Genomic DNA, 27,949 nt, shown 5'->3' with positions numbered 1-27,949 from the left:
ATCATAACCAAGGAATCTAATCTTGGTTTGAAACAATTTAACTTTTTTTTTATGAAACAACAAAACCATTTAATCTAATGATGTCAAGAAACAAATTCAAGTGTTTCCAGTGTTCATCAATAGATTTGGAAAAAATGAGAACATCATCGATGTAGACAATGGTGAAAGGGGAGAACGAATTGAAAATGTCGTTCATGATATTTTGGAATTCACTAGGGGCATTTTTAAGACCAAAGGGCATCACATTCCACTTGTAGTGACCAAAAGGGGTAGTAAAAGCAGTCTTATACCTATCTGACTCAGCTATATGGATTTGCCAAAATCCTGACTTTAGGTCAAATTTGGAGAAGACTACAACATCACTCAACCGATGAATTAAATCATTCTTATTGGGAGTAGGATACCTAATCCACCCAAAGAAAAATAAAGGAAAAGACATAGAAGGCAGCACAAGATCAATGAGACTTGCTTTGTCTAATTATCCATTTTTTAAGAAGATCAGCAATTTCAAGTTGGCAAAATTCTAAAGTCTGACTATTCATTTGAATAGGTCGGGCTTTAGTGAGAATATTTTTCTCATCAAAATCTTTGATATAAGGAAGAGAAACAACGTGTTTTTTCCAATACAAAAAAGCATTGAGTAAATCAGAACAAATATTAGAGATTAAACGTTTGTTAAAATCTTCAATTTTTTATTGAAGCAAAGCATCGGATAATTGTTCAGAAATCTTTTTGTATCTGATTTCCTGTTGAAAGAAATTCAAATGTTTTGTCTTTGCAAAAAGCAAAGATTTCATACCTCTATTCATATCAATTTCAAGGCGAGAAGCAAATTTGAATTTAACTTTTTGACCAAAAGGATTGGTAGTGATACCATCTTTTTCAGTCAAAAAAAGATATAAAGATGAGATAAAAGGAATCACTAAAATCGTTTTGTCAGGCATGTTTTTGACTAAAACACAAGGGATTTTAAAACAGACATTATCTTGACAAACATGAGCATTGTTGAGCTCATAATTGATATATATATATATATATCTATTAAGAAATAAGAGTCGCATCAGCAAGTTGTAGACTAGATGTAGAGTAGGAGTAAGTGAATCATTATCCAAAATTTATTTGGAAAAAAAGTCTTTAGGTGTATTTTAAAAAATATACAAAAAATGATTTTTTTTTTTCTCCAAAGAGTTAAAAGAAATCCCTTATTACCCATTTAAAATAAAATTTTTAGAAAAATATTAAAAATTTATAGTTTTTGTTACAATCTGATTCCATTGAAAATAATATTGAATTTTTCTTGAAAACTCAAAATTTGGCTCCATAAAATTTTTAAAAGTAAAAAAGTAAATGTTGAAAAATGTATTGTATTTTTTTTTCTAAGAGAATTTCATTGTAATCAGAAAAGATGATACATGAGCAGAGGCTGGAGTTCTCCAACAAACACCCAAATACAATAACCACAGTGTAAAAGTGGTGGAAAGAAGGAAAATAAAACTAGTTTTGGGACTAATTTCTTGGTCTCCACCCATGCCCTACAAAGAAGGTGCCAACTTAAAATATGGTTTTTAAGTAAGCCACCTCTGGAGGCAGTGTAAGTTGTGGGTACACTGCAGTTTTTTGTCTTGAGATGTTTTTTGGAGAGATCCATGGTCCTTTTTCAAAATCATCGATTAGGGAAAGCATTAACATAGTAGAAAGACCGGCATCAGATGGACAGATCTGTGACATATCATTTGTCTTCCCACTCCTTTGTGGTGGTGCGTGGTGGCCACACGCCAATGATTGGGAGGTGAGGTGGGGCAGATCTAAAAGATCGTGAGTTGGAGAATCTGCTTGTACGGCGCATGTAGCTGGCGGAGTCGTCAGGGAGCGACAGCGCTTGGAGTCCACACACAAAAACAAGTAGCACTTGAGGGTCATGCGTCGAGATTTTTGGGGCGGCTCCGTGTCGTCTCAGTAGATCAGCTGCAATAGGATGGCTTGGTGGGGCGTGTGTCGGTTGATGGTGGCCAGAGTGCAGTAGATCTAAAGAAAACCGAACCAGTGGAGGGGATGAGAGAAAAAAAACACTACTATGGAAGCATATTCACACAGTGAAAAGAAAATGAAGATGAAGATGAGGGTGGAAAACATATCACAAATCTCACCCTCCTCTCCAGCGGAGACACTCTTTTTAGAGATTTGGGTTTTCTAGTGAGAAGGAAGAGCTTCTCTTTCTAAAGAGAAGGCAGACCGTGGATTGGGCAAGAGTCAGAAAGAGAAGGGAAAAAAAAATGTATTGTATTTAATCGTATACTTCTTGGAGTCTTGGAGACTATTCTTTTTGTTATTATTTTTTATATTTTCTACAAATGATTTTTTTCCTTTTTTTCTTAAATTTTCTAATATATGTCTTTGCAATTAACATTGACCATGTAATTTTTTTTGCTAAAGAAGAAAAAATGTTATCTTTGGTTATTATAAATGTGTATCATATATATGGATAAATATATTAATAATTTGATTGTATCTTGAATCATTTTTATAATATATATATTATATAGTCTGAGTCCAAATACATTATGAAAAATATATAGAGAAATTTATTTATTTCACTACTAATTTGCTCAAAGTAAATTTCTGGATTTGCCACTATGTACTAGGCTTGCTACGCGCCCTACAGGGGCGAGCATCGGTTTGTTTATCCTTGTTAACCAGGTGGATGGATCTTAAAATCTCCTTTGTCGTTGAATTCAGTGAAGATCAATACAAAAACAAAGATCTAACCAAAATCTACATTAAAAAAAGAAACATTAACCACGAAACATATATCTAGCTTAAAAATGTAGATCTAGGTCAAGAACACAAAAAACCAAAGAAAATATAGATCTAGCTCGAGAGACTGGCGACCATGGTTGTCGGTCTCTAGCTCGAGTGACCTGCAGCCATGACCACAGGTTTTGCCCAGACAAGGAAAAAAAGATAAAGGAGGAGGAGGAGAAGAAGAAGAAGAAGAAGAGGAACATGGTAAGAAGATGACTGAGAGAAGAGAAAGTGAGGGACTAGGAGCTGGAGGCGTTGGGAGAAGAGAAGAGAGGGAGAAAGTTGTAGACTTAGGCTTTGTTTGGATGATTAACTTATCTCAACTCATTTCAACTCATCATTACAACTTTTTTAAATTTCAACATAAAATATAATAAACAATTCAACTTTTTCAAATCTCAAAATAATAATAATATTAAAAAATAATATTCTAACAATATTTTATCATCTTAACTCAACTCAATTCAACATCCAAACTCAACGGGTTTTTGTTGCTTAAATACTAGGCATACAAGTGGGCGGGTGGATACCTTACCTAGAACTCGACTGCACTCGTGCCCCTGGTGGGGTAGGTGCAAGTGACTTGCCTTCCCACCCCTGCTGTGTATAATGGTTTTGTGTAATATGTGACTTGGAAAGATAAGGGAACAACTTATAGAAGCTTAACTATAACACTTTTTTGCAAAGCAACCCACAGACTATGAAATTCGGCAATTGACACCCTAATTGAAATATTCACTTGCAATGTCTATCGATAATTTAGATTCAATTGTTAAAATTATGTAATGCAACTCATTTTTGTTTATAATTAAAATTTTAATTGGGGATCTCAACCGTTAGAATTTATAATTTGAATGCTACATTACAAGAGAGATGGTAGTTGGATGGATAAATGTAATGTTCCAACAAAGCAAGTATAGAAACGTCAAAGGGTTTTTCAATGAATAGCTATGGGTTTCTGAACTTTTACAGTCCAAGAGGCTCAAAAGTTCCTACTCTATTTAGCCTAATAGACCGGTTGTTAAAATTATTCTGCCCATTTTTTTTTTTTTAATTTTGGGCCTTTGATTTCCCTCATGTTTCCTTTGCCGTACAAAATCAATAGGACTCGGGAGTGGTCCCTTCATGCTTTCCCTCTTACCTTGTTCTTGCTTCCAAGCCAAGTCATTATAATGCTTTAGGTACAACAGAACACTGATCTGCAAGTTTCAGCGTCCATATTTTGCAGAACTTGCAGTATGCACTGCAACAGAACAACATTTTTTCTTTTTATTTTTTGCCATTGAGCATTTGTACATTACAAAAGGAAGTGAGATAGCTTGGAGTTTTTAGTCAAAATCTGATATAGTCTGCACAAGATTGTTCTAGCAACTGCCAGATTAACATATGAATTTTTTTTTTTTTTTTTTATCAAACTTGGGACCAGAGAGCAGCTTGAAGAATTTGAGCTAAAAGTAAAGTTACCACCCACATGAACTCGAGTGCCAGGATATAATTTCTGTAGACAGTTTCAAATGCTGGACGTGCCAACTAGTCTACCAGACCCACACAATAACATTGGTTTTTTATAATCAAAACCTTTTCTAACATGCATGATGTATTAAGCCTAAAAGAATAAATGAGCTGTGATTGTATGCAGACAATACAAAAATGAACACAACAAATAGATCCAGTTATACTTTCGACCATTTGCGGCAAGAATCAGTTACGGTTTTGGATGAACATGCGATGGCAAAGATACCCCCGCTGCAGCACCCTTCCTGATTGGCATTGGCAACTTGATTTGGCTCCAATAAATGATAAACAGAAAGCATAGAAGCAAGGCAAAAAGAACAACAGGAGAGGAGATGATCCCCATATTTTTTAAGGCAGAAATGCTAGTATGAGCTTCGGTACTTCTTAACAATAACCATTCGCTTTCAACCAAGGCAGCCCCTAATGTCCAAGAAATATCCCCTGGACCAAATATTATCTCTTTATCACCAAGACACAGAGCATCCTCTATGAGTGATGCCATATAAGGCACTCGGAAACAAAATTGTTCAGAATAATTTTGCGTTTCGGAAATACTGCTCAAGTTTGCCCATGATTTGGAGCATAACTCCTGTCCTTCCTCCCAAATATTTTTCAAGCTAGATCTTGGGCTCAAATTTAATATGTTGTGAACAGCAAAAAATCCAGATAAAGCATGAAACTGTGAGGGGTGAGTGACAGCTGTCAAATTAATGATATCACTGCCTGCATATTACAAGTGGAGATTAAAATGTGAGGTCCTGCACATAAATCTTACAAGTCCCTTCAATTAAAAGAAATAAGCACATTTTATCAATGACAACACATAATGCATACAAAGTTATGACAATAAAAATGGGAAATGGACACTGCTTTCTAGTCATTGATATTAGAAACCCAACTAACTGCTATCTACTATCGCGAGAAAAAAAAAAAGAAGTGGACAACGCCGCCTCAGTGTTGCATATAGTAATACTTAAAGAATGGTAGCTTTATGTTTCAAGTTCACCAAACATGTGGTGCTTTGGCAGTTTTCATAGCGTGAGTAACAATTAAGTTTCCATGACCATGAATATGGCAATCATTGAGAGCACATGGCTTTTACCATCCTTTCCTGAGATGCTTAATTATTATAAACCAAAGTGCATAATCCTTGATTTGGTAAACAACCTAAATCTAATATTTACAAAGACTTGCAACACCTCAAGTAGTATGATGTCAAGCCATGTAATTTGAAGTCAGTATGAAAGGCTACTAAATTCCTGAGGCTAATAAAAAAAATGTGAGCAACATAACAAGAACAAAATAGTAAACACATACGTATTAGGCTATGCCAAGAATCTATACAATTTGAGCCACCGAGTTAGGAACATGTAGTACTCACCACCAAAAGAAGATGAGCTTGCTTTACAGTTTGTACCAACTGCAGGTCGTGACCAATCTAAACTGCTTGAGTTGATGGCAGCAGCCCTTGCAAGTTCTTTGCATCGCTCCCAGTTGGGGTCACCAACCAGGTATAAAGAAGGAAATTCAGCTTTTCCTCTTTGACTAAAAATTAGTGGTAATAAGCCCTAGGCAACCAGAGCAGGAATAGTTTTGTACAAAATCAGAACCAAGACAAGGATGTCTCACTTCAAATGTATTGCCAGTATTGTCACCAAACCATTGTGCTTGACTGAGCATGACAATACTCCTATCAAATGCCTCATTCAAGCCAAATGCTGGCAAAGAGTATGATAAAATCTGATGTTCCATTGAACCAATCTTTGATGTCACCAAGTGTGTATCTTCTCCTGCATCACCAATTTCCACCACAACCTGCAATGAGGAACCTCCCAGATCTATGAGTCCCAAAGTCGGTGACCTTGAATAATTTCCTAAGCTTCCCAATTTGAAGTTCAGGGCAACCCATCCGTAGTAGGCTTCTTCTTTCCCACTCAATACCCTTATCCAACTCTTCTTACACAGAAATGTGTGCTCTTTTACCACCACCTCTACATCTTCCAGAACCTGCAGAACATTCCCAATTGCCAACCTCCTTAACCCAGCAGTACCTAAAACAAAAATAGGAGTGTCCCTGTGTCTTGAATGAGGTACCACCTGTTCTGCCCATTTAATCAATGGTTCCAAAGCTGCTCTCACTCCCGTGGAGTTAGCGACAAATTTATCTAATCCAGGCTCGGTTTGCATACAGTGATATTGACAAGAACTCTTCCAAAGTGAACTCTTGGTTGTATTGTCAGGATAAGAATGCAACAAAGTAGGAAAGTTCATGTCAATTGCACCTCCTAGCATCCACTCATACACATTCACTCGTGTACCCGTGCTTCCACAGTCAACAACCACAGTAAAGTACGACCCTTTCATTACACTACCACCTTCTGTTAGGTTAAATGCAAAATAAATACCGACCAAAAGTAACGCCATAAACATGGCAGTGACAGCAGTTTTTACCACCCATTTGTACCGTGTAAATCCTGCAGCTAACGTCCTAAGTTTTCGACGGCGATTTGGGTTCCATAACTCTACAATCAACATGAATGCGTGCCGAGTCCTAATAACTCTTTGCCTTAAAATTACCTTCAAAGCTTACTTAAAGAATTATCTGATAGTGAGATTAACTCAATTAGTACATTAATTTGCAAAGAACTCAACCAAAACACAAACCAGATCCGGTGAATTCAGATATCACTCATTTGAACCAGGAAGCGCACACACACACAAATGCGAAATTAATCAAATTGCATCATTGACAGTAAACTGCTGTAGAATCAACGATCTAGCAACTTGTACAAATAAACAAGGCTGTGATCAAGTTGGCAAAATCTGACGAATTTAGAGTACCTGAGCACTTGGATTCCATTGGAAATCTGAATTCACTCCAAGTGGGTCCATACCCAATATGTTAATTTGCATTGATCTGGAATCGGAATAGAAGAAGACAGTCCCTTTGTTCATCTCTGAAGCCATAGAAATTGGCGCGGCTGCTGCTGCCAATCTCTTGAGCCGATTGCCGAGAAATCGTAGACAACGCGTGCCTAATTGTGCTGCTTTGCACGTGCCAACTTATAGAGCAAATAACTGATACTACGACCTTCCATATACCTTAATTAGGACCTTCCAAGTAACTGATATTAGGACCTTCCAATCTTTTTTCTTCTTATTTTCTTCTCTCTCTCTACAATTTTTGTCATATTACTTATACTTTCATAAAAAAAAATTCCCAAGTTGCTCCATTGTGAAAATCAGGTGTATAATTTCTTAGACTTGTCTCAATTTTTGGGTCTAGAGTTCGAGGGGAATTGATATATAGATTAGATTGACCATTCCATGATTTATATTGTTGTGTATGAATCTTTGGGATAATATTAAATTTTAATAATTGTTGTAAAATCTATTTTATAAGTTTATTCCTTTGTCATTTATTTCATATAATTCAGATATGACTTTTATGGAATCTTGATCTGATAAACTTAAGGTACATCCTCAAAATAAAAAATTATAGTTCTTTATTTATATGTAAATTTACAAACGAAAAGATGTAAGAATGGATGACAAAAATGAGATCTTAGGTGCATTATAGGGGTGCTCCCGCCCCTAGTAGGCGGACAACCCTTGCATGGGTAGGGGCAAGTTGGGCCCCAGCCTTGTCTTGTTAGGATCGGTGCCTCTGCCCGGATGCTAGGGGATAGATTGGCTCCCATGGCTATCCACCATATATGGGCCTCAAATACCACAACATCAAAAAATCAAACCCCTAAATAACAAACACTAGAGCATCCACAAATCAAACCCTAAATACAAAAAATTAGGGTTTCGAGCTCGAGATACTTATAACTACAAGGTGAGATGGAATGACAAATGATTTTGACGTCGATGAGTGAGAGAGTTGAGATAGAAGCTGAGGGTCTGAGAGAGAGTGCCGAAAACCTTGTAATGAAACGATGCCTTTTTGGATATCTCCAAAATAATGTCATTCCATTACAAATCTTATTTTTTTTTAATATATATATGAGCCATGCTACCCATAAGCCTCACACCCTGTACACCCACTTAAAAACATGTCATTTTATCTTTGTATCCTATTTTACTTACAAATATGTCAGGAATCATTTTCATTACGTGGGTAAAAGAGTAAAATAATATGTTTTTAAGTGGGTGTGCAGGGTGTGAGGCTTATGCCTAGAATTTTTCTATATATATAGCATGGTGGGCTAAGGCCCAGCCTAGCACTCTTTAAGGCGGGCATACATCCGCCATCCCCAATTGAGGTCGGTTGAATGGGCTGGATGCAGGGGCTCGCCCAATAAGCTTGAGGTGCAATTTTATAATTACTATTTACAAACACAATTATGACATGTCAAACGCATTATTAATTATAAAATCTTTCGTATATGTTAGTATAAAAAAGTTAGTATTTTTAATTTTTTAACTTTCGCAATATCATAATAAACCTACTATTTTTTGCAAAGGAGCTTCTATTCTAAATTTCATTGATACACTCTCATTTATGACGAATAAATATCAGTTACAAAATCTCGAAATCAAAGTCTCATAAAATCTATTAAACAAAAACAACGAAGACCTAAAAAATGCAAGCTGTAAAGTTGTCTAAATAAGAAATTATTGTCCAATGAAATATCAAAAGACTGACGTGTATATACACTAATTCGTAAGTAGCGTATTATCTTATATTATTATCTATTAAGTAAAAATAACGAAGAATTAATATCATAAGACTGACGTGTATATACACTAAGTTGTAAGTAGGGTATTATTTTATATTATTATCTATTAAGTAAAAACAACGAAGAATTAATATCATAAGACTGACATGTATATACACTAATTTGTAAGTAACGTATTATTTTATATTATTATCTATTAAGTAAAAACAACAAAGAAATAAAAAATGTAAGTTGTAAAGTTGTCCAAGTAAGAAATTAATGTCAAGGTAAATATCATAAGACAAATGTGTTTAAACACTAAATTGTAAGTAACAAATTCTTTTATTAATAATATAAAATTGTGAATAATGTTGGAATAAAATAGATTAAAACTATCAAAGAGAGGTTCAGATAAATTAATGTTATCTGCATAGTCTGAATTTTGGAGTAGTCTGTTTAAACTTTAAACACCATCATATTCCTTTTATTTATTTAATTCATAAATTAAATAAAAATAAAAAAACTGTTTTTAATCAAAATAAAAATAAAAAAACTGTTTTTAATCAAAATAAAAATAAAAAAACTGTTTTTAATCAAAATAAAAATAAAAAACTGAACTTTAATCCTCTATTTATAACACTCCAAAGGTACAAAGTTACAAACCGTAACAAATCCTCGAACTCTTCATTTTAGCTCGCTCTCTCTCTCTCTCTCTCTCTCTCTCCTCCCCCCCTTCTTTTCTTTGTTCTGCTTCTTCGATCTGAAACTCCCGTCGCTTTCAACTCTCTCAGATCTCTCTCTGAGCCTTCGTCGCGATCTTCACAAACTAGAGAGGTTCGATCGCGTATGCATTCCGTTCTCCTCAAAGAACTTTAAATAATTTCTCGGATTTCCTCTCTCTCTCTAGGGTTTCTTCGAATCCCCAGGAGCCTTCTTCGTCTCAGGCAAGTCGAATTACCGCCGAGTATTTTGTTCTAGTTTCTCATTCTTGATGCTCTTTTTATGGCCTCCCTTTTGTTCTGACTCCCGGGAAATCTAAGGAGTGGAAAAGTACAAAACGAGAGCCAAAAGCAAAGGACTGGAATTGAGAACTCGATGGCTTACTAATTCTTACTTTGTGCCAAATTTTTTATGAGATACTCTAATGGTCTTTGCCCTTTTTTTTTTTTTTTGGGGTCTCTGCCTTTCCCTCTGCTTTCTCGGAAACTGAACAGAGCATTTCGGGTTTCGCTATATGCGACTGGGATTTTTTTGCATGCTGAATTCAGGATTTTTTATTTTATTTTGTAGTTTAACGTCGTTTATTGTGTTTAACATGATTTATGTCTGTGTGGGAATTGAAGGTTTTGTATGTATGGTTGTTAGGTTTTTCTTTGGAAGGATTGATTTTTTCAGCTGGATATGAATCATGGTTTTAAAGGTGTTTTGTTATGTGAGTGGCGGTGTATGAGTCAGTTTCTCACATATTGTCACAGTTCTTTAGTAATTGGAAGGATGGAAATGGTGATCAATGCTGTAAATGCGTTCGAGTAAATGTCTTTTGAATATCTTATTGAGCTCGGGAGCATTTGCCTTTTTCTCCCTGGTTTATTGATGCTTTCAAGTTTTAGGCAGTATGGAACGTGACTTTCAAACTAGTAATTGCGAAATAGGGTGGCGAGAGTTTGTACTAAAATACGCGCTCGCTTGTGTGTGTGCGCGTTTGGAGAGGGAGAGATCTGTTCCCAATTGGAGGAGATTTTTAGGCAATATGCAACACAGACTGGTAATCACACTACTAAATAGTATCACTTGGCCATAAGAAGATTGAAAATTTACAGTATGATAGCTAGAAGAACTGTTATTATATAGGTTCAATTGTTCTGAAGATGTGGATGACGACCAGAAGAAACCTTTGTTGGGGGCAGTGAGCAAACATCTACGCAATGTTAGTTGGTCATGGTTTGTTACAACTTGATTGTTTTGAAAGTCAATTCTAATCGATCAGGATTGAGTTTGGTTGAGTTGAGCATATGGTATCGACCATAACAAAATCCTATTACAGCTGGCACTTTTAAACATTAGATTTTTTATTTTTGATAATTACTTTTAAATATTAGAATTCAATATGCTGTTTAGAACCATGTATGTACTATAGCATGCCAAAGTATCTGAATGGCATGAAAATCTTAAAGAAAGTCGGTCAGCTTCTGGACAAGCTGAATGACAGAAGAATTTAATGAATTTTTACATGTTGGCTTATTTGGAGGTTGTCAACTTTAACATGTTGGTAAGAACATGGATTGAAACGGTTCTTGATACAATAGTTTTCAATGTAGTTTCTTTCTTACTTGTTAAAAAAAAAAGTTTCCACTGTAGTTTGAAATCTACTCGTATGATATAAACAGGCTGGGTGTATGGATAATGTACATTCCTGTAATTGCTCTTTGTGTTTAAAAACTTCACCTCTTAATGTGGATTTTGAGGTTTATACATATCCTAGTAATTGCTTTGTCTTATCCAAAAGTCATATTCATTACTGCACCATCCTATAATGATCAATCTGTTTTTCTCCTTTCCCAGGCTGAATCAAATTGCTTGAATGATTTTGCGACGGCAGGTGGACTATGACATCGAGTATGTTGAGCGGAGAGAGAAGGTATAATATATATGTCTTTGCATCCTTATTACACCCCATTCCTGATAAGGTTAGGCTTATCACTTGGTTACTTTTCGTAAAGTTACAAAACCTAAATGCCCTGGTGGTAAGCACTTGTTCAATCCTTCACTAGTCAATGTCTCCTCTACTTACCCTGGCTAGCAGTATCTTCCTTATCATTACTTGGAACTTTGTAAACATAAAAGCAAAAGTGAATCCAATATTTGGTAAGTAGCACATCATACAATAAAAATGTGATTGGATAGTTTTTTGTTCAGAACATCTTTGAAAGCACCTTTACCATCACATGCAGAATGTTAAGAAAAAACAGTTATAACTATAACCTTTTTATATCACCAGTTTTAGTTTATATTCATTTATTCATTACTTTAGAATGTTTATTGGTGATCATTTTTGTTCATCTCATTATTTTTTTTCTTAATTGGTGATACGAAGCATGTATAACATCTAGTTAGAAACAAAGAATTGAATACTTAAATTAAATTATTGGACCATGATGGTTTTGAATAGATACATATGTTCTTTGAAAGGCTATGAATTGATTGACCATTCCACCACAATACCTTGATTTTGACGACAATGCAATGTGTGCCCACACCTTATTTTTTGTATTCTTGCTGCCTGTATTCTTACATGGTCTTATTTTCTCCTTCAATATAATTGATTAGTTGAACTATCAATTACATTGTATGTGCTGGAGAATACTTTTGAGAAATTGTCCTCAAATTCTTTGACGCTGTAATGGACATACATCCTCTGGTTGTTATGTAATAATCCCAATGCTCTTGCAGGTGGGCTTCTTCTTCTACCAGAAGAGGTGGCATGACAGTTTTAGGGAAAGTTGCTGTTCCAAAACCCATAAACTTACCAAGTCAAAGGTATTTGGTTCCTGCTGAATTCTTTATGATTATCTTTACAGAGGTGCATGGCTTTCCCCCTAAAATTGATTGTTTTCTCTTTGTTGTTTTAAGGTTAGAAAATCATGGCCTGGACCCAAGTGTGGAAATTGTTCCCAAGTAAGTTATACATCCATCAGTCTTGGTTATCCTCCCTTCATCTCTCTGTCTGTGTCTCTGTTTTTATGTCTGTCTGTCTCTCCTGTGTGCGTCTGTCTGTCCTTCTGACTACCTGGCTGTGTTTTATGATTTTTATGTGTATCCACACAATATAATGATGCTGTTATTTCTAAGTCTAGATTGTAAATGCCTATGTGGTGCTTCACAACATTTTACACTTGACAGGGGTACCCATAGCTGGGGCAGTAGATCATCTTCTTCCACATCAAATGCATGGGGTTCTTCAACACTATCTCCGCGAACTGATGGTGGTAGTGGTTCACCAAGTCTTCTCAGTGGCCGTCCTTCATCTGGTGGTAGTGGCACAAGGCCATCAACTGCCAGTAGTGATAGAGCTCATGAACCTAGTGTTAACAACGCATGGGGACAAAACTCTAGACCATCATCAGCTTCTGGCACATTGACATCTAATCAGACATCACTGACATCGTTGCGTCCTCGCAGTGCAGACAATAGACCAGGTAGCTCACAGTTATCCCGGTTTGCTGAACCATTGCCTGAAAATCCAGGTGCATGGGGTGCTGTTGGGACTTCAGAGAGACTGGTATATCTCGTATCACAAACTCTTTATTTGAATCTTTGGGTATTACCAATAATTACAAGTAAAGAAGTCTTACCGTAGCATATGCTGAAGTAACAATCTCTTGGTTTGTCAAAATTTGTGCTACAAATAGTTGTGGGTGTTGTGGTAATTGATTAACATGTTTTGTTAGCAGGATGTATATATATCCTTGTCAACACCCATCACTGATATTGTAGATCAACAAAATAGTTTCCAAACCCACCGATATTCAGGAACGCAATGTGACAACTTGTTATCGTGTTGGGTAGGTTTGTGAAACAGGATATTGCTGAGAATTATGTGATAGGGGGCTAGTGCATTTCTCTCAACTTCTCTCTTTTTTTCCCAATTTTTTGCTTTAATCCCTAGGCTTACCTCAAAAAGATATGTGAAGAGAAGCACTTATAAAAAAAAGATATGTGAAGAGAAGGAAAAACACAGTATGTAGTCAACTCATCATAATTTGAGGCATTGGGTAGTACATTCCAAAATTGGAGAAATAATGAAGGCGTCAAAAGATGGAGGAAATAGGATCAAATAGTGAATGGTCTTTTGGGAAAGTTGCATAAAGTCATGGTTTTACTTTCATAGGTGCAAGAGTTGTATTTTCCAAGGAAAAAAAAAAGATATCTAGAATGTTATTTGGGTGGTGACTATTTTGTGTTGCCCTAATAATAATAATAATATGAGGAATATTATTCTAAGAATTTTGTGTTGCCCTAATAATAATAATAATATGAGGAATATTATTCTAAGAATTTTCATTCCCCATTTGATAGTGCCAAAGTTGTCAGTATAAATGTATTCTTTTTTTATTCCTTTATTTTTTAGTTATATCGAGAAGACAATAACCATATCATTGTTAGACATCGGCTTATCTGAAGAGCATTGAGGTTCACTTGAGATAACTACAATTTATATGGTGATCTTAAGCTTTCGTTGGTTATGTATTTTTCCTTTGTTGGTCTTGGTTTATTGGAAGACCATGATGATGATATCTCAAGTCAACTACAATTTATATAGTGATCTTGATTATTCATTGGTTATGTGTTTTCCTCTCTCTGGGCTTAGCTTTCACGATTTTCTTGTATCTTTTTCTCTTTTTAGATAGGTGTCTCTCTTGTTTACATCCTGTGTACCAGGATTAATCTTTTTGCATTTTTTGCAATATATAAGAAAATTGTTACTTTAGTGTCTATGGTTGATGATACTTGTAGTCTCACTAGTTTGAGAGTACACAATAGTGAGATAGTCTGGGGATTGGGTATTGAGTCAAGTTTTTGATACCATAGGCTCTATCAATTCCCAGCCTGCAACTATTCTAGTTTATTTTTTTCTCTGTATACTCTCTTTATCTCTCTTAGAGAGCCTGATGATAGTATTTATCCACTGTAATACATGCAGGGGGTATCGGCACCCAAGAATGATGGTTTTTCTCTAACTTCTGGAGATTTTCCAACACTGGGTTCGGAGAAAGATAATTCTGGCAAGAGTACTGAGTCACAAGGTTATATTTAACTTCGATTGGATTTCTAATTTTTATTTAATTTCATATTTTTGATTTTTAGTTGGTCAGGGCTGGCTGGTAGTTATGTACTTTTCTTCTCGAGTGTGATATGTTAACTTCAAAAATAGTTCCTTGCCCGAAAGACTGAAGTGATATCATGCCTATATCTTATGTTTTAAAGCTTTAAGAAGATAATTGCATGGTATTTTATCAAACTAAATTTCACAGAGCGTTTTAGTCATTATATATTTGAGGTTTGCTTCAATGTTGAATTGTTAATGAGATGCATGAAAGCCATTAATTATCACAATTATCTGTTTTAGGTGCTTGAGTAGAATATTCAATGTAAAATTTGATTTCTTGATCAATTACTGAGTGCAGACCGCGGTTCTCATAGTCGACCTAGCTCATCTTCTGGTGGAGTTGCACCGCTGAAAGAGAGGAGTGGGACTTCTATAGCTGGTTTGTGTACATGCATTTAACTCCCATGCTTTTAGTGAATATGTTGAGACCCTGCTCCTTATGCCAATTTCTGTCTTTATATCAGGTGATGTTTCTATGAATGCAGATGCGAAAAGTGGTATTGTGAATTCTTGGAGACAAGATAACCCTCCATACAGTAAAGATGTAGGCACGTCTAGTGTGGAGAAGTGGCAGGCTGATCCACAACCATACCCCAATGCTAATAATATTCCTCATCATTTTGAAGCTTGGCACGGTCCTCCAGTAACTAACCCTCCCAGTGGTGTTTGGTTCAGAGGACCTCCGGGCGGTCCTCCATATGGACCTCCTGTTGGTCCTGGTGGTTTTCCCATCGAACCATTTCCTTATTATCATCCTCAAATGCCGCCTACTGCTCTTGCCAGTCCACAGCCAGGTCCCCCAACAGGAGGCGGACCAAGGGGACACCATCCAAAAAATGGAGATTTGTACAGACCACATATACCGGATTCCTACATTCGGCCAGGTATGCCAATTAGGCCTGGATTTTACCCTGGTCCTGTGGCATACGAGGGCTATTATGGTGGTCCAATGGGATACTGCAATTCAAATGAACGGGATGTTCCGTTTATGGGAATGGTTGCTGGCCCCTCTCTATATAACAGGTTCTCGACCCAAAATTCCCCTGAGCCTAACAATTCACTTGGAAGATCTGGTGGATATGGTTCTACTGGCAAAACGATGGTTCCGGAACACGTGGAGTCTGGTCATCCTCATAATACTCGAGGACCATACAAAGTTCTTCTGAAGCAGCAGAATGATTGGGATGGAAAGATTGAAGAGAAAAAGTGGGAGGGAACAATAGCGACCAATGCTGCATATGTTGAGAAGGGGAACCAACCAGGAATGTCTTCATGGGAGAATGACTGGAGGTCAGATTACGGAAATGATGAGGGAATGGGTTTAAGGGGGACAGCGCCAAGTCAAGAAATCTCTAGTCAGACTTATGACAACCAACGGTCTTCTTCTGTACCTGTTAAAGCTAAGTCTCCTGAAAGTGTGGGAAATACAAAAGCAATTGATGATATTTCAGCAAGGAATTTGGAATCTGCCTCCACTGTTTTACCAGAAGTTACAGGTTCTGTTTCATCTGTTCCAAATGAATCCACTCTTATTAAGAAAATTGAGGGATTAAATGCAAAAGCCCGGGCTTCTGATAAACAACATAATATTACATCCGTTCCCAGTTGGGAGGAGCAAAATAATATATCGCAGGTTCATAATGCCAAGGCTAACCATTCTGCAGATGAAGGTGGTAGGGGTTTTGTGTATACTGAAATAATCCATGCCTCTGAAATTACAAATCCTGCTTCCCGTGAAATGGGTGTTTCTGTTGGAGATAAGAGCCTTGAATCTACTGCTGCCAGTCGAACAACAATCTCCAGGTTTCTTTTGTTTTTTTAATATTTTTTCCTGTACCTTGCAGCCTTCCACCAACAATGTATTAGTTGTTTCCAATGCTGGTAAAATACTGATCTTCAGATTTGCAGGAAATCTATACATGACATGCAAGGCAGAGGTGGTAATCGTGGTCAGAGAGGGCACAATAGCCAAGAGGTTGATGGTTGGCAGAAAAAATCTCGAGTAATAGACTCTCCAAGTCTTGTATCAGCTTCACGGTTCGAGACTAATTCTAATGTCGTCCATGTTCATGAACACCATACATCTGTTGAGGCTTCTGAAAAGTCTGCATCACATCCTCGAGCAAAAGACGATAGAGAATCCACTCCTGTGTCTGATCCGAGTGATTACCAGTCACAGGTAATATATTTTGTTTTATTTTCTTGCTAGTTTTTATGCATATGAGATTTATGTTTTTGGTGTATTTTGTCAGCGTCCTAAGTTGAGAGAGCTTGAGCAACGGGCCAAACAACTAAGGGAGGAGGAGGAAGAACGGACAAGAAAGCAAATGGCCAAGGCTCATGCAAAACTGGAAGAGTTGGATAGGCGTAAACATTCAATGGAAGGTCCAACTCAGAATGCAGAAAATGCTTCAAGTGATGCCATTGATAACAAGCAAGAATTGAATGCCGTTCCTCCAACTGGTGAGGGCAGTGCCAGTAGAGTTGAACAATTCCCTGTTTTGTCCTGTGAGCTACCTCAAGAGAAACCTAAGAGTGTCAACAAGGGATCCATAGTACACAATCAATCTGTGTCATTGCATCCGAATGCTGATAGTGCTGATGTTGCTTACGGTAATAATGATTCCCATGTTCACGATGGTAATGCCTCAAAGCAGAAGCGTATGGGCTACAAACAAAAGCAGAATCTTGAAAAGAACTCTAATGTGAAGTTAATTTCCCCTGGCACTAATGAGGCATTGAAACACCATACTGATGCAGTGGGTAAGGTCACAGTCTCAGTTGGTAGGGTTGCCAATGAAACCACCTTGACCTGCAAATCAAGCTTGCCTGTGAACTCAAATTCAGTGGCTGAGTCCTCGAGCTTGACTTTGAATGCAACTGCAGTGGTTGAGTCCTCCTTACCTCACATAAAAAAGAATAACAGGAGTGGCAAGAACAAACACAAAGTCAAGGCAGCATCATCTATGCCTACTTTACCATCATCAGAATCAAAAGAAACAAATCTTGTGAATGCTTCTCCTGAATGTGGTAAGCCAAATGCTTCTGATACTAAATTGGATCCTAACTTGGTTCAGTCAGTAACCATGTCCAAAGATGAAAATCTATTATTGGAGCAATGTTCATCTTTACCAACGGACGATTCTCATGGTAGAGTGAATAATAGCCAGTTGAAATCTCAGCATTCTCGGTGGACGTCAAGAAACCCACAAGTTAATAGATCAGCAGAGAAATTTCATGGTGATGTTATTTGGGCACCAGTGGCGTCACATAATAAAGCTGATGCTGATGAAGCCAGTCAGAAAAATGTAGTTGAAGTGATTTCTCCATCCATGAAGCGTGATCATCAAGTACAGAGTAACCCCAAATATAAGAGGGCTGAAATTGAGCGATATGTACCAAAGCCTGCAGCAAAAGAAATGGCTCAGCAAGGAAGCATTCAACAACTGGTGGCATCCTCAATAAATCAGACTACATCAGATGAGAGAGTTGGGAGAGCAGATTATAGCTCTCCAGGCACTGAAAGTAGTCAACCCGCTGGCTCAGCTAGTGTAAAAGTGGGGCTTGGCTTGGACTCCCGAAATGGGGATGGTAGGCAGAACAAGCAGCAGGGAAAATCTCATGGGTCGTGGAGGCAACGTGGTTCAGCAGAGTTCAGTGTGCAGAGTACACAAGATGGGCCTTCTTCATACCCTAGTCGGAATGTTCAAAAATCTGTTGAACATTACCAAAGTCAGCTGCCGGATGTAGATTCAGTGGAAGAACAACAAAAGTATTCCGATGAAAAGAGTGCTCCTGATGGATGGAACATTCCTGACAATTCTGAGTCAGTTGCACCAGTTGCAGTTACTGTCATAAAAGATCAGAGAGTGGGAGGCAGAGGAAAACGACATCCATTCAAGGGACAGAAAGGCATGGGGAATAATAATGATCTCGATCAGAAGAAAATTAGCAGTGGAGAAACCAGCAAAATTGATACCCAATCTTCCTCCATAGAAATGAGTCAAACACACTTGCCTACTACAACAGAAAATCGAGGTATTGGGGAACGTACAACAGCTCATTGGCAACTCAAATCTCAGGCATTTGCTGCTAATTATCAACAGGGAAGCAGAACCAGTAGCGGCCGAAGCGTAGGTGCTGGAGTTGTCTGGACGAACAAAAAGGAGTCTACTCGTCAGGGTGCAGTACCACAAACACACCTTCATGACAACAGAACCGGTGGTTTGTCACAGCCTCACCGTGATCATGATCAATCTCCCTCTGAAAAAGTCGATGTGGAAGAACCATTGGATGTAGGGCATCAAGAGGCTAAAAGAGGGAGAAGGGTAGATTCCTTGAGGGGACGACCCCACTCCCCGAATGAAATTCTTGTTAGCCCAGCCGAACAAGCCCCTGAAACTCTGGATGTTAGTAGACACGAGCAACGGTCATCATTGGGGTACCGCAAGAGTGGACACCATAATAATAACCATCTTGGCAGGGGGCATGAAACTCGTGGAGATTGGAACTCATCCGGGCAAGATAGCAGACATCATAACCCACCAGTAAACTGGGAGAGGCAGAGGCAGAGGCAGACTTCACATTACGAGTACCAGCCAGTCGCCCCCTACGACAATAACAAATCAAACAGTGCTGAGGGACCTAAAGATGTAGCACATAATATAGGTCCAAGGTTTAAGGAAAGGAGTCAGAATCACTCGAGGCGTGGTGGTGGGGGAAACTCTTATGGACGGCAAGGTGGCAACGATCGAGGAGTAGATGCGGAATATCAGTAGTTGGATTAGAAATTCTTCAGAGACGTTGATTGAGCAACTATGGGTGATGCTAAGCCAAAATATTCTTTAGTTTGATGGGGGAGAACTTCTATGTGGTTAATTTCTTTTATTTTTTTTAAAAAAATGTATCTGATCTACCCATTGTAACCTGGTCACAGCTGGTTTGCTGTGGAACCCTTTGATATGTTTCTTTTAAGCCTTGTATTATCCCTTTATTTTTAATGGAACAGAACAGCAGAGAGAAAATGAAGTGAAGTTTTCTGCTTCCTCGTTGTATCTCTATTTCTGGTTTGTGCGTGGACTGTTTTGAAGTGCCAGCCATTTTCTTTTTGTTTTGGTATGGTTTTTGGCGCTGTCCTTTAAAAGCCAACACTAATGTTGAAGCTTGGGTCTTGGATATCAAACTTCTGTTTAGGCCTCGAGTACTAAATAAATATTATCGTTAAAATAATTTTAATATTATCGTTAAAATACCTAATGGATGAAAGTTCCTTAAAGAGACGTTTGGATTCGAAGATGACTCGAGATGAGTTGAGATGGATTGTGAATAGTAATGAGATTTGTGAGTTAAAGTTGTTGAATAGTAATGAATAGTAGTGAGATGAGTTGAGATGAGCTGAGATGAGCTGTAAATAGTAATGAATTTAGAGTACTAAATTCATTAGTGTTGGATGCACGTACGAAGTACCAAAAGCATCAAAATATAAAACTAGGTTGCGTTTGGATGTTGAAGTGAGTTGAGTTGAGTTGAGTTGAGATAATAAAATATTGTTAGAATATTATTTATTATTATTATTATTATTTTGGGATTTGAAAAAATTGAATTGTTTATTATATTTTGTATTGGAATTTGAAAAAGTTGTAATTATGAGTTGAGATGAGTTGAGATGATTTTTGGTTCCAAATAAATTCTAATCTAGTTAAGAAAGATGAGTTCTAAAATAAAATAAAAAATTGAGAACTAAAGCATCAATTAATCAAAATAAAAAATAATTAATTTAATGTAATAATCACAATAAAAATAACTAAAATAAATTCTAAATATTAAAATTAATCTAAACAATGAATAACTACTAATGGAGAATGAACTATGGTTTTGAAATCCATCTCATTAATTTATAGTAAAATATTTATGATAATTGATTCTTTCCGAATATCTACATCATAATCTAGAAATCAATCTTGTTTGCATTAAGAATATTATTGTTGAAAACATTTTTTTTTTAAGAAAATATGTAAAGGATGTTCTTCTTCTCTCAAAGATATAGAATCAAATAATCACTTGTATTTGTTAAAACAAATCATAAAAAATATTAGATTTTATTTTATGAATCGGGCTCTCAATTAATTAAAAGTATTTTAGATCATGAGAAAAATATTATTGAAATCATATCAAGAATTCTATCTATCTCAATTGGTATGAAGCAAGAACAATATAAATCGTCGGACACATAATTAATTGGAGAAAATCAATTTCATAAACAATATTACTAATTTTCAATGAGATTTCATCCTCAACCTTAGTTGAAAATTTAGCTAGACATATTCATAAAAATACACTTCAAAATTTGAACGTAAATAAACATCAAAACAACATTTAAAAAAAACTAAAGAAAAATAAAATTACAGTGATTTCAAAATATAAATAGAGTTGTAAAACTGGAGGTAGAATTCTGGTTTATTTTTTGAGATTTGCTATTGATCGTCCCCACACACCACACCTATATTTATTTTTTAATTTTTTTTAGTTTGATTCTTTCTAAACTAATTGAATTCTTCCACTCACCATCCATACACTACACATTTTGTAAGAAAAAAAAAATTATGTATGGTGTGTGGTGTGAGGATAATGTGTAGAATTTTTCTTATTTTTTTTTTCTTCTACCTACTGCGACACTGAGTTCTTTTTCTTTTCACCTTTGATTCTGCCCCTCGTGTCCAACATGCTAGAGTGGCTATGCACAAATCTATTCTATTTATATAGGTTGGTGTTGTAAAACTAAAGAAAAATAATAAGAGAATTGAAGGATTACAATATATGAAACTAGTTATTCAGGAATTCAATATTATTTCTTTCAACTTTCTTGTTGTGTGTTTACCACAAATACTCTTCAAGACTCCCTTTTATAGGCATGAGATGATACATGATATTAAATAGATACATGAACTTAGGGAATGTCAACACATGAATCAAGATGATACATGTATATGAGAAATAGGAATATATGAATGGGTAATAATTCTAATGGTTATCCATCAAATACATGGAATGTATTTTATTACATTCATGTATTTACAATACTTCCCCTTAGATGACCATACACAAAGAACATACCTCGTTAAAATCTTGCCAAGGAAAAACCTGATTGAAAAAATCCAACGGCAAAGGAAAAATAGTACAATATTCTTGTGTGCCTTTGAATGCTTTAAGATTATTTCGTTAAAACCTTACAAAGGCAAAACTAGTGGGAAAAAACCTTAGCAAAGGAAAAAGAGTACAATCTATATGATCATTTTCTCCCCCTCCAAAATATGTAGAGCTTCAATAGTATACAATAAAAGATTTTTGAGTTGATGTATTCCCATGTCGTGTACCAACTTTTTAAATGTTCCAGTTGGTAATGCTTTAGTGAATAGATCTGCCAAATTATCACATGATCTTATTTGCTTGACATCAATATTAACACTCTTCTGGAGCTCATGTGTATAAAAGAAATTTGGTGAAATATGCTTGGTTCTATCACCTTTGATATAACCTAATTTTATCTTCATATATTGTTATTGGACTATTTTTTATTGTGGATAATCCATACTTATTTTAAATGTGTTGAATTATTAATTTTAACCAAATACACTCTAGGTTTGTTTCATGAATTGCAATAATCTCTAAATAGTTGGAAGAAGTAGTAATTGATATTTTCTTGATAAATCTCCATGAAATAGTTGTACCTTTACAAGTGAACAAGTATTATGTTTGTGATATTCTTTTATGCAGATTGGAAATGTAACCCGAGTCTGCATAATCAGCTAATTGAAGATTTGATCATTTTGGATAAAACAATCTCATGTCAACTGTTCAACGAAGGTAGCGTATAATATGTTCGACTCCATTCCATGCTTTCGAGTTGGTGTAGAACTGTATCTTACTAGTAAGTTAACTGAAAATACAATATATGGACGTGCGTAATTTGCAAGATACATCAAAACACCGATTGCAATTAGATATGGTATTTCAGGGTTAAAAATTTATTTCTCATCTTTTCGAGGGAGAAATGAGTCTTTTTTCACATCAAATGATTAGACAATCATTGAAAAACTCAAAGGATGACTTTTGTCCATGTAAAAGTGCTTTAGGATTTTTTCTATATATGTTGACTGATGGACAAGAACTCCAATTAGAAAGTGCTCAATTTGCATATCAAGAACAAATTTTATTTTTTCAAGGTCTTTTATTTCAAACTTATTTTTTAAATAATTGCGGCTTTTACGAGCTCTTTTGGAGTTTCAACAAGGTTTAAATTATCTACATATACCACAATAATAGAAAATCCAAAATTTGACATTTTTATGAAAACACATGGGCAAATTGGATTATTCTCAAATCTTTCTTTTATTAAACATTCACTTAGACGATTATAGCACATGCGTCCGAATTGCTTTAATTCATATAAAAATCTTTATAGCTTGATAGAATAAATATTTCGATATTTTGAATTACATGCTTCAGGCATTTTATATCTTTCAGGAATTTTCATATAAATATCTGTCACAGTCCATGGACGGAATACATGGGCCAGTTTGGGCCTATTACTTTGCTTGTTGTTTTCCTTTATGTTATGTAAGGAAGTGGGCCATAGAGTAGCTGGGCCGTTAGCTTGTTATTGCTTTTTATCCAGTCTGTTAGTTATTAGTCTTGGGTCATGTTTTATCAAGGCTAAAGCCTTTTTTCAGATGTTCGGCAAGACTCTAGCATATATGCTCACTGTAGCTACCGAAATGATCTATCCAAAAAGTTAATAAAAATTTCTCTTTCTTTTCTCTTATCATCTTCTTCATTTCTTCAATGGAGGTCCCTTGAAGTTAGTAGTTTCTATGTGTTTCTCTTTAAACAACTTGAGGTGTGTTACAAGTGGTATCTAAAGCCAGTCTTTCTTTGGCATCGGCTTCATCAATCCGTGAAAATGGAAAAAATCATCTCATCCTTACTCAATATCAAAGAGTTAATGGAACAAAATCTACAACGCTACGACGTTCTCCAACAACATTTGAATGATTTTCGGGACAACCACAATAAAATGCACCAAGTATTCCGATAGTCTATTAACGAAATTGCTAGCAGCTTTCAAGAAAATTTCGTCCAATTGGAGGATCAAATTTGTGAAATACAAGAGGAAGATGCAGTTGCTGTAGAAGAAAAAGAAATAATCAAGCTCGATCAGATTGTTCTTTCTCACGTTTCCATAAATCCTGTTAGAAACTAAAAATCATTTCCACCATTCTCAGATCTCCCTTGCGAACAAAATAGCCTCTCTCAGATCTAGAAAACCCAGATTCATGAGAGGGAAACTATGAAAGATGACCTCGACATTTCCAAGCACGATTTCCAAGCTGGCATTTATGAATTCGGGGATGAGCCAGAGAATGTCGAGAGAAAAAAATGAGATGTGGTGCAGTTTTGGGAATTTCTCAGAGCTAGATTAGAGCATTACTACTGCTCCAATCTCAAGTTTCACGCTCAGATTTTTAGATTCGGGAGTTTGACCCTGGTGGTATCGATTTTCAGTATCTCCATTCCTCACCCTCTTTTTTTCTTTCCCATGAGTGCTAAATTTTTTACCATTTTCTGTCCTCACCCTGAAGATCCAACTATACTATACTCTAACCCATAGATCTCTCAACCCAAACTATGCTTCCACATCCATGCCAGTCCCATTCATTCATGGTGGACAAGGCCATCATGTTGGCCTTTCAATCACCTTCATCGACGTCGTTGACCGTGTTGTTGGGCTAGTCAGGGAGTTACAGAGCCCTGCCTATGGGGAGAGGAGTAGTAGCAGCGGCTTCGACTTATGTACAAAAGACCCAAGTCTTCAACGGCTGTAACAGAAGACCCAAAATCTGCTGCGTAGAAGACCCAAAAATCTGTGGCAACAACTTCGGTCTTGGGTTCTCGAAATAATTTTTTATTATGTTTATAATAAAGAAGACCAAGAACTGGAAGAAGCTCCGTCACCGCGCACTTTCCCTCGACTCCTCCATTCGCCGCCTCCAATCTTTGCTCTGCAGCACAGATCTCCTATCACCTTCTCGATCCTAAATTAGTTAACAAGGATTCGGTTGCGTCTTCCATCTCCAAGGCCTCCTCCGATGAGCTTTCTCTCTATCACCGAGCACTTTCCCTCGACTCCTCCATCCGCCGCCTCCAGTCTTTGCTCCATGCTCTACTCTCTTATCACCTTCTCGATCCTAAATTAGTTAGCAAGCCTCCAAGAGAAACTTTGAGAGGTAAGAAGTTTTTTTGCTTCCTTTAAGCTTGATGTATTATCCCTGAGGGATATTGCAATCTATGGTGGAGGAGATGGTGGGGTCCTGCGGGTAGTTTTTCTCCATTCATCAGTTGAGTATATTGATAATTGTGAAATCGATAAGATGGGAGTTGAGGTTTCTAAACAGTATTTTCCTGGGGGTAGTAGATTGCTTTGAGGCTAATATGTTTGATGAAATGCTTGATAGAGGGTTAAAACATGATAATATCCCATCCTCAATTTTACTTGGGTTTGAGAATGTGTTTCAGTTAATTGGTAGAAATGATCTGAGTAACAGCCAAATCCCAGGAAATTTAAAAAAAAAACGTGGCTATTAGATTCACTGAGTACATGGTAAAGGACTTGGGAATGGGGGTGGATGTCTTGGTGGGTGGTAGGCCTCACTTGGGAACAAATAGATTGATTTTTTTGCTTTGCAACTTTCGGCAACATCTACAAGTATTGGGGGTCACTATCAAGTTTGGGACAAGGGTTGAAGATTTACTTGTAGAGGGTGAACACATTGTGGTTGTCAAACTCTCTAATTCAGGTGACAAACTACAGTCTAAGAGCCAAAAGTTGATATATGAAAACGTTGTTATTGAAGAGCCTTGGTATGGCATAGAGAAGGAGTACAAATTGTTTCAAAAAAATGTAAAATGGTCAATAGGGTGGCCTCAAAGTGGTTATGTTGGCTTTTACATCAATGGAGTCAATGAAGAACGAAGGGAGCTAGAATTTTTCAAACGAGAAGGGGGTTTTAACGGAAAAAATTTCCATGAGGGTACCCTATCTTCTACCCTTACGGTTGGATTTCTTGTAGCTTCTCCAATATTTGTATCTTTGCTACAACTCCTAAATCATACTCTTACTATATATGGGCCTCTGGGGCACTAGGGTGCACACCATTTATGTGATATAAACATAATTTCTGCCTATTGCAATGCTGTTTCTGAGATTGTAAACTCAATGAGATTTTATTATCCCAAAGACGACAGTGTAATTACTGCTGGTAAGGTATTCGATGAAATGCTTGAGAGTGTTAAAACCTGTCAATACAAAGAGGTATGATGCCTACTCAGCTAGAGAATGTGAAATTCGAAGGACTATGCTGGAATTGTTGAACCGGTTGGATGGTTTTGCTTTAAGAGGAGCTATCAAAGCGATTCTTGCTACAAACATGATTGAAATTCTTGACCCAGCTTTGCTTCAGCTTGGCCTAATAGATATAAAGATTGAGTTTCCTCTTCATGATATCAAGACAAGGAGGCGCGTTTTCCAAATACACGCATCAAGAATGACATCGACTGATGATGTCAACTTAGAGGAATTTGTTATGAATAGGGATGAATTTTCTAGAGTTGGTATAAAGGCAATTTACACTGAAGCTGGCTTGCTTGCTTTAAGGAAAATCTTCATTTTTTATCCTGGTGGTAGGACGATTGTGGGCAAGGATATCGCACCTTGTGCACAAGGTGCTTCTATGGGGGATGGTTTGTCACAGTCCATGGATGGAATACATGGGCCATGGGCCAGTTTGAGCCTATTACTTGTTATTTCCTTCATATTATTTAAGGAAGTGAGCCATAGAGTAGCTGGGCCGTTAGCTTGTTATTTCTTTTTATTCAGTTCGTTAGTTATTAGTCTTGGGTCATGTTTTATTAAGGCTAAGGCCTTTTTTCAAATGTTTGGCAAGTTAATGAAAATACAAAAATAATCTATCCAAAAAGTTAATGAAAATTCCTATTTCTTTTCTCTTATTATCTTCTTCCTTTCTTCAACTGAGGTGCTTCCCTCGAAGTGAGCAATTTCTATGAATTTCTCTTTAAACAACTTGATGTGTGTTACAATATCATTATCTAGTGATCCATATAAATATGTTGTAACATCTGTTAAACACATATCTAAACTTTATATGACTGCCAAGCTAATAAAAAAACCTTGTGCAAAAAGCCGTGCTTTGTATCTCATAATTTCATTTTTCTCATTATGTTTATGTATAAATACCCACTTATATCTAACAGACATCACAAATTTAGGTGTTTTGGACTACTGGTCCAAATACTTCACGTTTTGCAAGCAACATCAATTCTGCATGAATTGCTTCTTTCCATTTTGGCCAATCATTTCTATGTCGACATTCTTCAACGATTTTTGGTTCATTTTCATCATCATTTCTACTGATATCAACAACAACTTTAAATGAAAATATATTATCGACAACAATTTTATTTTATCAAATAATTCTCCCAAACTTACATAATGTATCGAGATGTCGTTATTTTCAAATATATTTTCCTCTTCAGGAGATTCTATTCTAGGAGAATTTTATACAGAAAGTTTAGATGGACCTATAGCTCTTGTTGCCTATTTTATGGGTATCGATCTCTTCAGGAGCACCGATTTATTTTATTTGTGATTTTCTCTTCTGGGAGTCTTATCATTTGCACCAGGCATTTCATGCTTTCAGCATGTTTTAGACTCATTAACTGTTACATTATTTGATTTTCCTATGAGGATATCGATCTTTGCTGGAGTATTAACAACTGGAATGTGAGATTTCACTACTTTTTTTTACTGTCAGTAAAGGCATCTGGTAATTGATTTGAAATATTTTACAAATGAATGATCTTTTGAACTTTTAGTTCACATTAACTTGTACAAGGATCAAGATGAGATAGCGTCAAAGCGTTCCATGTTATTTGTTTTTGTACTTCTGTCAACTTTTCTCCCCTAATAGTGGAAAGACTATTGCATCAAAATGAAAATTTTCAAAAC

The 27,949-nt window shown here is 36.4% G+C and overlaps 2 protein-coding genes and 1 pseudogene across 5 annotated transcripts; 2 read left to right on the top strand and 1 right to left on the bottom strand.

Annotated features, from left to right (window-relative positions):
* Nucleotides 1–4,274: 4,274 nt before the first annotated feature.
* LOC109021993 lies at nt 4,275–7,370 on the bottom strand (annotated as a pseudogene).
* A 2,290-nt stretch (nt 7,371–9,660) lies between these two features.
* On the top strand, nt 9,661–19,937 carry LOC109021989 (protein MODIFIER OF SNC1 1-like). 4 transcript variants are annotated; one of them, XM_019004755.2, is made up of 11 exons: nt 9,661–9,925; nt 11,544–11,619; nt 12,432–12,518; nt 12,612–12,656; nt 12,882–13,260; nt 14,683–14,785; nt 15,167–15,247; nt 15,333–16,364; nt 16,533–16,671; nt 16,777–17,047; nt 17,121–19,937. In XM_019004755.2, exons 2-11 carry the CDS (start codon nt 11,588–11,590, stop codon nt 19,644–19,646), a joined length of 4,695 nt encoding a protein of 1,564 aa, XP_018860300.2. In that variant the 5' UTR covers nt 9,661–9,925; nt 11,544–11,587; the 3' UTR covers nt 19,647–19,937. The 4 variants fall into 4 exon arrangements, with proteins under 4 accessions (XP_018860300.2, XP_018860297.2, XP_018860293.2 ...); XM_019004752.2 differs by having other exon boundaries at nt 15,354–16,671; XM_019004748.2 differs by having other exon boundaries at nt 15,333–16,671.
* Nucleotides 19,938–26,195: 6,258 nt separating this feature from the next.
* LOC109021988 (26S proteasome regulatory subunit 4 homolog) lies at nt 26,196–26,761 on the top strand. Its single transcript, XM_019004747.2, has 2 exons — nt 26,196–26,664; nt 26,748–26,761. The coding sequence occupies exons 1-2, from the start codon at nt 26,196–26,198 to the stop codon at nt 26,759–26,761; spliced, it is 483 nt and encodes a 160-aa protein (XP_018860292.2).
* The last annotated feature ends 1,188 nt before the right edge of the window (nt 26,762–27,949 follow it).

Source organism: Juglans regia, chromosome 9 (genome assembly GCF_001411555.2).
Source record: "Juglans regia cultivar Chandler chromosome 9, Walnut 2.0, whole genome shotgun sequence".
Lineage (NCBI taxonomy): Eukaryota > Viridiplantae > Streptophyta > Magnoliopsida > Fagales > Juglandaceae > Juglans > Juglans regia.
The sequence above is the reverse complement of the archived record's forward strand: the minus strand, read 5'-3'. Positions and strand labels throughout refer to the sequence as shown.

Coding starts and splice junctions, on each gene's coding strand:
- LOC109021989 (XM_019004748.2), top strand. CDS start 11,588: ATGACATCGAGTATGTTGAGCGGAGAGAGAAG. Junction 12,657..12,881: donor AGTGTGGAAATTGTTCCCAA/GTAAGTTATACA, acceptor TACACTTGACAG/GGGTACCCATAGCTGGGGCA. Junction 17,048..17,120: donor CGAGTGATTACCAGTCACAG/GTAATATATTTT, acceptor GTATTTTGTCAG/CGTCCTAAGTTGAGAGAGCT.
- LOC109021988 (XM_019004747.2), top strand. CDS start 26,196: ATGAAATGCTTGAGAGTGTTAAAACCTGTCAATACAAAGAGGTATGAT.